The sequence below is a fragment of the Pimephales promelas genome, chromosome 17 (genome assembly GCF_988280905.1).
Source record: "Pimephales promelas chromosome 17, fPimPro1.hap1.1, whole genome shotgun sequence".
Taxonomy (NCBI): Eukaryota; Metazoa; Chordata; class Actinopteri; order Cypriniformes; family Leuciscidae; genus Pimephales; species Pimephales promelas.
In genome coordinates, this window is record NC_142785.1 from 3,869,971 (window position 1) to 3,882,926 (window position 12,956).

Here is a 12,956-nt window from a genome sequence, read left to right on the forward strand (position 1 = left end):
CTTGTGTAATTAAATTCCTTTAGCAGACAATATTTAAAAAAAAAAAACCTTTCGATTTTTTAAAAACTTTACAGACTCGAGTTCTCCCCACTCAAGTGCGGGGGGGAAATGCGCAAAAGAGGCGCACCATTGACGTGTCAAGTAACCTCGAGCTACGTCACAACATAGCGCTCAAACATGGCAGACAAGAGTAGTCAAGGGGACCTCAAACCTGAAGCCCAGTTTGCAAAGAGAATATACCCTGCAAAGGATCAGCTGACGAGGGAACAGATGCAGTTCATCCGACAAGTGGAGCTGGAGCAATGGAAGAAGAAAGCAGGCCGGCTCCGGGGCCGAAACGTTGCGACAGCACTCGGCATCGGCGCGGTAGTGCTCGGCATCTGTATCCTTTACTACTCTGTTATGTCAGACAGTACACAAGGTTATGTCAGTGCCAGGCTGCCACAGTGCGTTACATCTATCAGATGAGCTGGATGATTATATTGGTCGCCTATAACGAATGATAGTAATATTAGGTCTTAGATATCTGCACGTCGTGCGTTATTACATGATCAACCAATGTGACATAAGTGCTGATGTCATGATGAGAAATGCTTCATCAAACTCGTCACATGATAAGTCAGACACTTGAATATGTTATTAATCTTCTGTGGTTGTTATTAACTTACGAGATACCCTTGTGCTCTTTCAGCCAGTCAAAAAACACACCGAACCCCGGCGTTTTAAAATTAAATTAATATCGCTGTAAAAAAAAAAAAAAAAGTTTCTGCCTTAATTTTTTTAAGTATAATCACCTTGGATGCTAAGTCGTTTCAACTTAAATTACAAATAAATTGACTTAATTAGTTGAATCTTGTTTTAATTAAAAAAAGTTAGGCTATACATTTATTAAAGGAATGTAAAAACACATATATTTTCATAACTTATGAATCATTTTTGGATTGTTTAGTGTACTTGTTTTATGTTATACTTTCATTTTAAAAGTTTTTATTTTGTGTCGATTTCATAGTACTAAACAATATTAAGGCTACCTCTAAATCATGCAACATATATTTCTTTTTAAAATAATAAAAATCATAGAAAAGCTATTTATACTATTTTTCAATGAATGGAGTATTTAAACCCAGAGCAAAGGAAAATGAAAGCATTTTGTTAATCTTATTCAATCATACAATTGAATAAAATCTAAATGTTTATTTTCTGCATCTATAAAGTATAAAACTAAAATATAAACGTTTTGCATATTCGTATAATAGTTGTTTACATAATATAGTGTGTGTGTGTGTGTGTGTGTGTACTGTACACACACACACACACACAGATAGACATGTGTGTATATAAATAAATATGTGTGTGTGTGGTTATGTATGTACATGTAGTCTCTTTCGCTTATCTAAGCTGCATTTATTTAATCAAAAACAGAAAAAAACAGTAATATCATTACATTTTAAAACAATGGTTTTCTATTTGAATATACTTTCAAATATATTTATTCTTGTGATCAAAGCTGAATTTTCAGTCTCCAGTGTAACATGATCCTTCAGAAATCATTCTAATATGATGATTTATTATCAATATCAATTATCAAATTATTATATAGATATCAATTATCAAACGTGAAACTTTTTTCAGGATTCTTTGGTGAATGAAAAGTTTAAAACAAATAAAGAAGAAAAGAACAACATTTATTTTCAAATAGAAATCTTTTGTAACAATATACACTATACCATTCAAAAGTTTGGAGTCAGTCATTTTTTCTCTTTTTTTGAAAGAAATTAATACTTTTAATCGGCAATGATGTTATAAATTAATCTAAAGTGACAGTTTATATTGTTATACAAGATTTCTATTTTGAATAAATGCTGTTCTTTTTAACTTTTTATTAATCGATGAATCCTAAAAAAAAAAGAATCACACCGCTAAGGGTGTGAAACGATTCTAAGGGCCCCAGACACACACACACACACACACACACATACACAAACAATATATATATATATATATATATATATATATATATATATATATATATATATATATACATACATATAATTTAATATATATGTATATACACACATATATATATATCATGTAAACAACAACTTGCATGTTAGATGCGATTAATCACAATTAATCGATTTGACAGCAGCACTAAATATGAATAAAATTGTTACATCATTCCATACTGAACTCTCCAGATCTGTGTGTGACGTTTCCCTTAACCAGCCGTCCTCAGATGGATACACCTTCTACTCAGTATCCCAAGAAAGAATAATGGATGAAATCGACGAAGAAGCAAAAGCACGAGCTCCAAAGACCGGCGCGAACTGAGTGAAGTGACTCTCCCTTCATGAACTGTCTGTGTTGAACACAGATGCGCGCGCCGCCAGAGGGCGCCACATCCAATCAAATCACTGTATTCTGTTGGACACGAGACTCGACGAGGAGGAAGAATCCTTCGTTTGTCAAGACAGTTGTTCATCATTTCTATTCGTGTTCGTGGAATATTATTTATGCTTTATGAATACTACAGTAATTCTACTGGTCATCTTGCTTTGAGTGTAAATACATTCAGAATCAGTGAGTTTCATTGAAATAACAGCCACCCTTTGATTTGCCTTTTTTTTAAAAAAATAAATAAATAAACATGTCCTAAATAATACTGCTGTGTTTAAAATGAATACTCGACGAACATTCATCTGTTTTTATAGCTATTTATTGACTTTAAATGTACAAATATGATTCAGAATATAATAATCATCATAAGATAGAGAAGGCACAGCATGGCAGTGTTGCATTGCACATTGAAGCGAGAGCATGAAGTCACATTGATCTCAATCTGAAACACATTGTCTGTGTTTGTGTCTGTAACTGATTTCGATGCACATATGGGCATTCATATGATTTTTCACAGTTTTGAACGAGCCATGAATGGATGTTTTTTTTTGGGTTGTCATATTGCATATTTAGCAGGCATGTGTTTGAAACTGAAAAAGTGCAATACAATAATGACAGAAATCCACCCTAAAGTATGAAGCTAAGTGTTTATACTTCATAAAATTAGCTATTAATGAATGTTTACATTCAGAATTCCTCTTTACATCATGCAAGTAGATGTGTCTCATAAAACAAACAGATTTCACCAAATATTGTACATGTTTAAACACTAAGAAAGCATAAATGTTGAAACTTTGGGCTCAGTGAGAACTGTTAATATTACAATGAATGCACTTTAATTGACTGCTCTTTGTAAACATCAAAAATCAATCATTTTTTAATGACTCTATCCTACAGTCCTAGATGGGATTGAAACGTAAGCCAAAGTGCAGTGTGCATATCATTTACACTTTATGGCTGACATTTGCTTTGATTTCTGGTGCACTTATTAAGTCTGGAAAAAAAAAGTATAATATATAAGTAAATGTACAAAAGCTTCAAGGTAAAATACAAAATATATATATTTAGCCCACCCACCCTCAATCTGTTTTATTTGTATTCACATTTAAACTATTATGATAAAGCAGACCCTATCAGGGGATAGCAGAAATACGTCCGCACCGGATCTACTGAGTTCACGGAGACTGCTGCGATTCTTGCGTGGTGATCTGGTGTTTCTACAGCGCGAACAGAAACAGCAGGGCATCTGTTGACTCAGATGTTTGCCCGTTCAGCAGGTTTCAGAAAAGTGCAAAAGAGAGAGTTAGGAATCACCATCAGTGCAGAGTCCCGCCAAACCCTCGGCTCTTCACAGAAACATCCCGCATGTCAGTCACAGATGGATGAGGTAGTCGGATATAGTCCCGCCAATGTACCGGGATTCTCACTGAAGGGAAAACAGAAAAGAGAAACGTTATTCAGAATGGATGAAAAGAATATACTGTCAGTGTTTCTTGGGTTCGGCTTTAAGGCGAGACACCCCTGGTGAATTTATGAAAAGCCAGGATGCCCAAAATCTTAAAATTGACAGTTCTTGCATGTAGTGTCTTGCCTTAAAGGGTTAATTCACCCAAAAATGAAAATGATGTCATTAATGACTCTCCCTCATGTCGTCCCAAGCCCGTCAGACCTCTGTTCATTTCCAGAACACAGTTTAAAGGAGTAGTTCACTTTTCAAAAAACTTTTGCTGATAATTTTACTCACCCCATGTCATCCAAGATGTCCATGTCTGTCTTTCTTCAGTCGAAAAGAAATTAAGGTCTTTGATGAAAACATTCCAGGATTTTCTCCATATAATGGACTTCAATGGGAACCAAACGGTTCAAGGTCAAAAAGACACTTTCAGTGCAAACTGCTAGCTGTTCAAATGGCTTTAAATGACTCCAGACGATGAATAAGGGTCTTATCAAGCGAAACGATCGCTCATTTAATAAATAAATAACAAAGTTTAAGTTTTATAAGCTCAAATGGTCACCTTGCTCTGTTCTGTGATGAGTGTTCGTGACTCTCCTGTTCAAAATGAACGAATCTTTTTCGTTCGTTGAATAAACCAAATGACTCGGAAAAAGATTTGTTCATTTTGATATACGAGTTCGAAAAGGAAAGTCACGAACGCGCATCACAGAACAGAGCAAGGCGAGCATTTGAGCTTATAAAACGTAAACTTTTTTTATTTTTAGATGAGCGATCATTTCGCTTGACGCGAAGCGTAGGTGTCTTTGTTTCCGCAGTATTTTCAATTTTGATATTTTTAGGTCAAACCGTTCTTGTCTGTCAGTCATATAATGGAGGTCTATGGTCACCACCTCAAAGAGCATGCACAGAGAAGTCCAAATTAAACATGATTTAATGACTCGTAAATGTAAGTACACATTGATGGCCTAAGACACGAAACGAGCGGTTTGTGTGAGAAAACGAACAGTATTTATATCGTTTTTACCTCTTGTAACCACAGCCACGTCTATGGGCGATCTGAGGACGAGGGCGCATCGGTCTGTGCAAGCGCCGGAAAGTGCCGGAAGTGAACTTTCTCGCGGTTGCGGAAAAAAAACAACGTTGTCTGTTGATATAAAAATTGAAATCGTCTTCCATTGCGATTTCCTGTATATCTAAATATGTTTAGATCTTCACAGTGAAGGGTAACACTTCAGAAATCTCTGTGTAAACAATGAGTGACGTACACGCACGAGAGATCACTTTTTTTTCACTGCTCGTTTCGTGTCTTAGGCCATCAATGTGTACTTACATTTACGAGTCATTAAATCATGTTTAATTCGGACTTCTCTGTGCATGCTCTTTGAGGTGGTGACCATAGACCTCCATTATATGACTGACAGACAAGAACGGTTTGACCTAAAAATATCAAAATTGAATCTTGGATGCCCTTGAGCTAAGCTAAAACATATCAAAAATTAATTTCAAAGTGAACTATCCCTTTAAGCCCGGTGCTGAATGTAATGCATCATACCATTCTAGTGAAATCCGCAGCGAAAGTCACTCCTTTAGCCGGCCGGGAATCCTCCTGGGAACTGCTGCTACTGTTGCCGCTCAGAGAGTTCTTCCTCATGATCCCTGTGGGCCAATCAGAGCACAGCAAGATGTTCAACATTTCATTTGCTCATTTACTGGTTTCATTTAATTAAACAATTGCTTATTCTGCCCCAGTTAAAACCACTAATACGGCTCTGTACTAAAAGCTAGTGCGCTGTCTATGAAGAGAAGAAATTTTCTTTTGGCTAAATCTTTGCAGGGAAGGAAATCCCATCACTTATTCAACAACAAAACGTATAGATGACTTGATAACAATAGTTAACTACATCAGTTAACAAGAACTAAAGCACTTATTAATCATAGAGAAATTTGAAATATGATGATTATAAACAATATTATTTTAAAAACTACTTTACAATAAAGTGACAATATTTCTTAACACAAACTAACAGTGAAAAATATTTCTAAAGCATTTATTAATCTTAGGTCATTTTAATTTCAATATTGCCTAGTTTATTATTTAAATCAAACATTTTTTATATTATTTAAAGGTGCAGTGTGTGATTTTTAGTGATATCTACGGTAGAAAGGGGGCAAACAGCAAGGCAGACCACTAGGTTTTGGAAAAGTTTAACTATAATGATTATGGTTCAAATCTGCATATAAAAAAGGCTAAATCAGCTGAACCTGCTAAAGGCAGAATGTCGAGTCTCTGGAGGCTGTTTCTGCGGGACGATGGGAAGTTTCCTGCTTTAGACATGCGGCGCTGGCGGCTGGAGAGCATGACTGCTGGAGACACTATACAGGGAGGAGGAATCTTGCCCATCTTACAGTACAGCTCCTCTATCTCTCGCTTCTGCAGCGCCTGGAGAGACTGAACCTCACACAGATGCCTGAGCGGGACAGAGAGAGACAGGAATTAGGGAATGACATCATAATCACGGTTATTCTCAGTCAGTACTGTATTTTACACGATTAGGAGTGGGTGTTATGACCAAACTCTTTTATAAACCTATAGTCATTTTTTTCATGATAGTGAATTATTTCCAGCAAAGTATATGGTAACACTTTACTTAAAGCCTTTATATATAATGCATATATAATGCAAGTATTTAGTGCATTAATTATGCATTGCAATGCACCTTATAGTGCATTGTATGATCTCATGAATAATTCTAACCACATTTATAACACATTATAATTCTTTTGTTAGGTATTTCAAAAGTATAACGCATTAAAACTAGGGCTGTGCAACGATTAATTGCGATTAATTGTATCCAAAATAAAAGTTTGTGTTTACATAATATATTTGTGTGCTGTGTGTAATTATTTTGTATATATAAATATATATGCATGCATGTATAAGAAAATATGTTATTCATATATAAAATATTTATATTTATATATAATATAGATTATTTATTTATATGTGTACAGTATTTACGTGCAAATATTTCTTAAATATATACATGCATTTATATATACAAAATAATTATAGACAGCACACACAACACATATATATTATGCAAACACAAACTTTTATTTTGGATGCGATTAATCGCAATTAATCTTTGCACAGCCCTAATTATAACACAACAAACAACCAATTTCAGATGTAAAAAGAAATTTGAGAATTTTATAATGCATTTAAACTTTGGTTACAATGCATTATAATGTACATTAAGAATATATATATATATATATATATATATTAGATACCAGTGAAATCCCACAAGCAGAAATGAATACTAACTAGTATCGAAAGTATCGGCTTTCGAAAAGTATAGAATTCTTTCTACTTTAAACAAATTTAATAAATCAAATGTATAAAATAAAACACTGCATAGACTCTACTACATGAATTAAATATTTATTCTAAAGTATTACTATTAAAGTTATTCAGTCAAGAGCAGTGAGTGTTTTCTTTTTCTTACGTTGTTTGATTAATATGAAGAACAGACATGGACATCAGCAGGGACAGAATATTAGACTATATGCATTATGAACTCGTTTTAATATCAATCACGACCCAACTGCATATTACAACAGTAACAGAATATGATCTGACTGATTTGGATGTTTATGGAGCGGTGAAAGCACACTGCTTTAAAAGGAAAGAAACTGAATACTGAAGATGTTAACCCATTTAGGCCTAAAACACCTGCTAAAAAAGGCCTTTTTATGCCTGTAAGTACTTTTCTATAAACCCCCTCTCAAAAGGTTTTCCAGAAATATTTGCCAAAATTTGTTAAAGCTTACTAAAATCATAATTTCTCAGATAAAATCATGTAATAAAAAGCCGACGGCGCTCGAAATGATGCGGACATGTTTGCCAGGCTTAATAATGACTACGCACAGATACGCGATCCGGTCTTAAAGTTAAACACACACAAATGAGTGATCCGGTTTTAATTGGTTAATGGCACAGGTGAAATTACACTATATTTAGCACAAACAGGGCTACCATAATATGTGAGCAACATGTATGTGTATTTTTGAGAGAATATTGTTTATGCGTGGTTATTGAAAAAACTAAAAATGAAAGTATAGAACAATTCTCAGTAGTCTATAGTCTTACTAGTGAAGGAGCGAAAGTGAATGAACACAGCGTGCGAGCGTCTGTCTGTGCGCGCATTTAATATTTAAACAGTCTTTGTGCAGTTTACAGACACTATTCAATAATGCGATTAGAACAAAGCACTTAAGAATAAATGACTTACATCAGCTGAATCGGTGCTCCTCGAAATGAAACAGGTAACTGAGGTAACTTTTCCAGGATTATTATGACTGTATTATTCCTCACAGCGCAGCAACACGAGGTAAGGGTAGATTTGTGATAAACTGGATGTTTTATCCAGCTGATGTGGGTGTTTTCATGGCTTGCCTCAACATTAGCGTTTGAATAGCGCACGCTCTCAGTGGGCGGGGTCACATTAACAACGTCATATGCTATAATTAGGTGAAAGGAAAAAGACTGAAGTCTCTCTCTTTTCATACAGATTACATCAACCTAAAATAGTTGTTTTTTTATATAAATTACTTCATTTAACCCTTGTGCTGCATTAGATTTTTAACACCGTTGAGTGCATTAAGGACCAAAAATGGCCACATATTAAACATTGCCTAAAATATTATATATTATTATTATTTTCCACTTTTACCAAGTTAAATCTTTTAACCAGAATCAGTCCTCATCATAACTACCAAAAATGTATTCAATTTCAGGATTTTAACCCTTTAATTACCAGTTTTGTTTGCGAAACCATCGATTTGTATAAGAGGAAAAAACAAAAAAATTCAATTATTTTCAATAAACTAAATGCAAAGAGAAAACTTTAGATTTGGATTATCACAGTCCCACTTTGCAAAAAATCCCACTTAGCGCGTTAGAGACCAAAAATGGCCACCTATTAAACATTGCCTATTGCCTAAAATAAGGTGCATTTCCACCCATAGGGAATAAATATGTAGTGACGTCATCTGGTGGAATACACTATATAATGCAAATATAATGCTTTTGCTTCAAAATGAAAGGGTGTTTGTGCAAAAATCATGTTTCATGTATTACTGACAGCCTCAGATTTAAACAACGTTTTAATGGGTTTCAATGGGCCATTTTTGGTCTTTATGGTGCTGAGTGTTACTATTTGATCTACACAGTGTGTGTTATACATATTTTGCAAAATGGGATCACATTTTTTACATGTATCCAAAAAGTCACAATTTTGCCAAATTTCATACCATTTGCATTAAAACAGCCAAAATGGTCAAAGAAATTAAACTGCAAAAGACCAAAAATGTCCCTAATGCAGCATAAGGGTTAAAAGAAGAGAATTTCAGCTTCATAAAGAGAAATATTTCGTGTAAAGAGTTACAGTTCATTTTTCAGATGCGTTTCAGAAAGATTTTTATGGAGACAGAGTGAGCTCAAAGCGCATCCTTTTTATTTTATTAATTTTACTAAAACACAAGGTTTTGATGTTAATTAGAGTGTAAACACAAAAAAGACCCTCTATAGTTTATAATCATGTATTGATTTTATTTAAGTATATGACCATTAATGACGGAGTATTTTAAGTCTATGTTGCAGCTATGTGGAAAAAAAAAAAAAAAACGATCAAAACGCGGGATCGTAATTTTGATCCCCAGGTGTTTTAATAATCATTGGAAGCCAAAATCGAAACTAAAATTCAATGAATCGCACAGCCCTGAGAGAAATACAATAAAACACAGAAGTTTGAAAGTGCCTTACTTCTCCCTCAGCTCCTGTAGCTCCCCCCACATCTCGTCATCCTCGCTCTCTGATTCGTCGCTGCTCAGGTAGGAGGAGCTTCGCGTGTAGCTCATCCACAGGTTGTGGAGAGGAAAAGGAGGACTGGTCGTGTTTCCATCCCTCCCGTCTGTGTCCAGAGCCACAGAAAAACCACTGTCCACCGACGTTCCCAACAGACCCGGCCCACAATCCACCCTGAGCCCCTTCTTCCTCCTGTGTTTCTTATCCAGAGCACTCTCATCACCATCATCATCATCATTATCCTCCTCTTGCTGATCTTTTCCATTTCTCCCCGTCTCAGGCTGGGCAGGAGGACTCAGATCACGCCGAGCATCACAGGAAGGAGGAACGGACAGGTTTTTCACTGGATTTGGAGCTAGAAACGAGCACGCGGGCGGGACGAGCCGAGGGACGACAGGTGGAGGAGGTTGAGTCTCTGAGTGCCTGGCGGGAGCAGGAATCTCTTTACTGGGGGACACTTGAAAACGGCCCACTGTCACAGTCGACTTCGGCTCTGTAAGAAAAACGGAGTTATGGGTAAGGTGTTTATTCTCTCAAGCATGATGAGGTTAGCATGATTGTCACATTACAGTCTTTTTAATCCTCTGATGGTTGAAAAAATTGTACATTTTGAATTTTTTAATTGTTTTCTTTCATCGGAATGTCGAAAATCTGTTTCAAAATCACTTTCTATATGAACACACACAAAAATGGTCCTAAAAACGGTCAGTTACCAAATGAATTACAAAAAAATATCTACAAATTAGCCATGATAAAATAGTCTTTGATGATGTCTTAAAGGAGTAGTTACCTATTAAAAAACTTTTGCTGATAATTTACTCACCCCCATGTCATCCAAGATGTCCATGTCTTTCTTTCTTCAGTCGAAAAGAAATTAAGGTTTTTTGATGAAAATATCCCAGGATTTTGTCCATATAATGGACTTCAATGGGAACCAAACGGTTCAAGGTCCAAAAGACAGTTTCAGTGCAAACTGTTCAAAGGGCTTTAAACGACTCCAGACGATGAATGAGGGTCTTATTTAGGACCCTTCGAGTCGTGACTCGAAAAAAGATTTGTTCATTTTGATGGACGAGTTCGAACAGGAGAGTCACGAATGTGCACCACAGAACAGAGCAAGGCGAGCATTTGAGCTTATAAAACTTAAACATTGTTATTTATTTTTTAAATGAGCGATCGTTTCGCTTGATAAGACCCTTATTCATTGTCTGGTGTCGTTTAAAGCCCTTTGAAGCTGTACTGAAACTCTCTTTTGGACCTTGAACCGTTTGGTTCCCATTGAAGTCCATAATATGGAGAAAATCCTGGAATGTTTTCATCAAAAACCTTAATTTCTTTTCAACTGAAGAAAGAAAGACATGGACATCTTGGATGACATGAGGGTGAGTAAATTATCAGCAAAAGTGAACTACTTTAATATAAATTTAAGATTTAATATAGAATTAAGATTTCATTATTTTAATTTTGTCTGTATTGATTGAAAAAAAAATATATTTTTTTTTACAATATTTGGATTACTTAATTATTAGCATAATTTAGAGTTGAATATTACAAAATTACAAAATATTATAATATAATAATGTCATAATATTACAGAATAAATATTATTGAAACAGAAAATAGTACATTATTTCGTTGAACAAACATACTTATTGTCTGGTTTGTTTTTCTGGTTATCGCACACAAGTGTGAGCTCTGAAGGTTTCAATTTTGTGTAAAAATGTCCAATAATGAGTCAAAGAAAGAGTATTTTGTCACACAGGAAATTAAAGACCCAGTCGAGAGCATTGCATTGTGGGATACAGTATTCTGCAGTGTGGTTCGGCAACATACTGCCCAATATGTCAAAAGTACTAGGTCATTAAACTCTATGTATTTGAATGTGCATACTATGAACAGTATAGTTTACATACGGTACAAACTAATGAACCAGAATAATATCAGCCAGAAAATATATTTCCATGTGATTTTACTCCAATGTTTCAGAGCTTCAAATACTTCAAAAAACGTAACAGAAAGTTTGAAACTTTATGTAGTCTCTCTTTATCAAAATATTTACTTTTTTAGTATTTTTAATTCCTTTCATGTATACTGGCTATGTGATTGTCTTGACCCCTGCTCTTTTTTTTCCCTAAATCCATAAATGGAAGTGTCTTACAGTTTTGTTTGTTCTGTACATAATGCAAATAAAAAAAAAGAATATCAGCCAGAAAAATAACAAATTTTACTTTGTCATCGACTGCCAAGAGTTAAAATATTTTATATAAATTTGAATTAAACTGCACAATAATATTTACTTCATGTGACACAATGCAATACAAAAATGGTAAATTCATGACAGAATTTACTGTATACTGTAATATTCAGGAAGTATTATGTTTATATTCCATTCCGAACACAGCCAAAATAGCTGCGGTTTGAGGAACCCATAAAACCTGTGGACCAAGGGAAAAAAAAACAAAAAAAAAACACTTTGGTTGCGCAAGAACTCCGCAGGCATATTTAATAGGTGTCCACAATCCCTCTGTGAGTCCAAGACCATATAACCATGCATTTAGTTCTGCAGAATTATAAAACCACAATCTGTAAGAAGGAAGCCCTATACGTGTGGCAGGTAGTGTGTTACGTGTGTTTATGTTCAGGGCTCAGTATCTTACCAGATGGTGAAGAGATTTCTTGGCACTGTGAAGTTCTGGTACTCTCTCCTGACACCAGAGGAGACAATGATCTGGGACTGGATGACGACACCTTGGAGAGAAATACTGTTTCATTCAGGAACACTTCCACATCTGGGTTTCATACACATTAGTAATGTTAGCTATTGACATTCAGTGATATAAAACGTGCTCTGAACAATGGAAACAAATACGGTCATAACTGTTGCTCAATGTTAAGAGCAGAGGTCACCAATGTGCATGATCAAGATCCAGATCGGCCCACCCAGACCGTGAATTATTTACCATATATAAATACATATATATTTATAACATTAAACATATGATATATATATATAAAATACAATTGTAGTTGTATTATTAATGAAATAATAATTGAAAGTGATTATTTTACTTTTTTAGTATTTATATAATTAAATAAATTGCATTTTAAATAAATGCAATAAATTATGTTATTTATTAAATTAAAATAATAAATGTGTAAATTATGTATTATTTGTTGTATTTTTACAATGTGTTGCAAAAAATGTAAGATACATTTTCCTGAAACGCAAATTGT

General features: G+C 34.7%; 2 protein-coding genes across 2 annotated transcripts in view; one reads left to right on the forward strand and one right to left on the reverse strand.

The window, feature by feature from the left end:
* The first annotated feature begins 146 nt into the window (after positions 1 to 146).
* On the forward strand, positions 147 to 2,662 carry coa3a (cytochrome C oxidase assembly factor 3a). Its single transcript, XM_039657692.2, has 2 exons — positions 147 to 382; positions 2,237 to 2,662. The coding sequence occupies exons 1-2, from the start codon at positions 178 to 180 to the stop codon at positions 2,329 to 2,331; spliced, it is 300 nt and encodes a 99-aa protein (XP_039513626.1). The 5' UTR covers positions 147 to 177; the 3' UTR covers positions 2,332 to 2,662.
* A 36-nt stretch (positions 2,663 to 2,698) lies between these two features.
* Positions 2,699 to 12,956, reverse strand: part of wnk4a (WNK lysine deficient protein kinase 4a) — an 82,534-nt gene continuing 72,276 nt past the window's right edge. Inside the window, exons 17-21 of the mRNA XM_039657690.2 lie at positions 12,380 to 12,470; positions 9,681 to 10,215; positions 6,116 to 6,321; positions 5,406 to 5,509; positions 2,699 to 3,823 (exon numbers count right to left, since the gene is read on the reverse strand). Of these exons, the coding sequence (XP_039513624.2) occupies positions 3,821 to 3,823; positions 5,406 to 5,509; positions 6,116 to 6,321; positions 9,681 to 10,215; positions 12,380 to 12,470 (939 nt within the window). The 3' untranslated portion in view covers positions 2,699 to 3,820. The remainder of the gene's footprint in view (positions 3,824 to 5,405; positions 5,510 to 6,115; positions 6,322 to 9,680; positions 10,216 to 12,379; positions 12,471 to 12,956) is intronic.

Coding starts and splice junctions, on each gene's coding strand:
- coa3a (XM_039657692.2), top strand. CDS start 178: ATGGCAGACAAGAGTAGTCAAGGGGACCTCAAACCTGAAGCCCAGTTT. Junction 383..2,236: donor CGCGGTAGTGCTCGGCATCT/GTATCCTTTACT, acceptor AGCCGTCCTCAG/ATGGATACACCTTCTACTCA.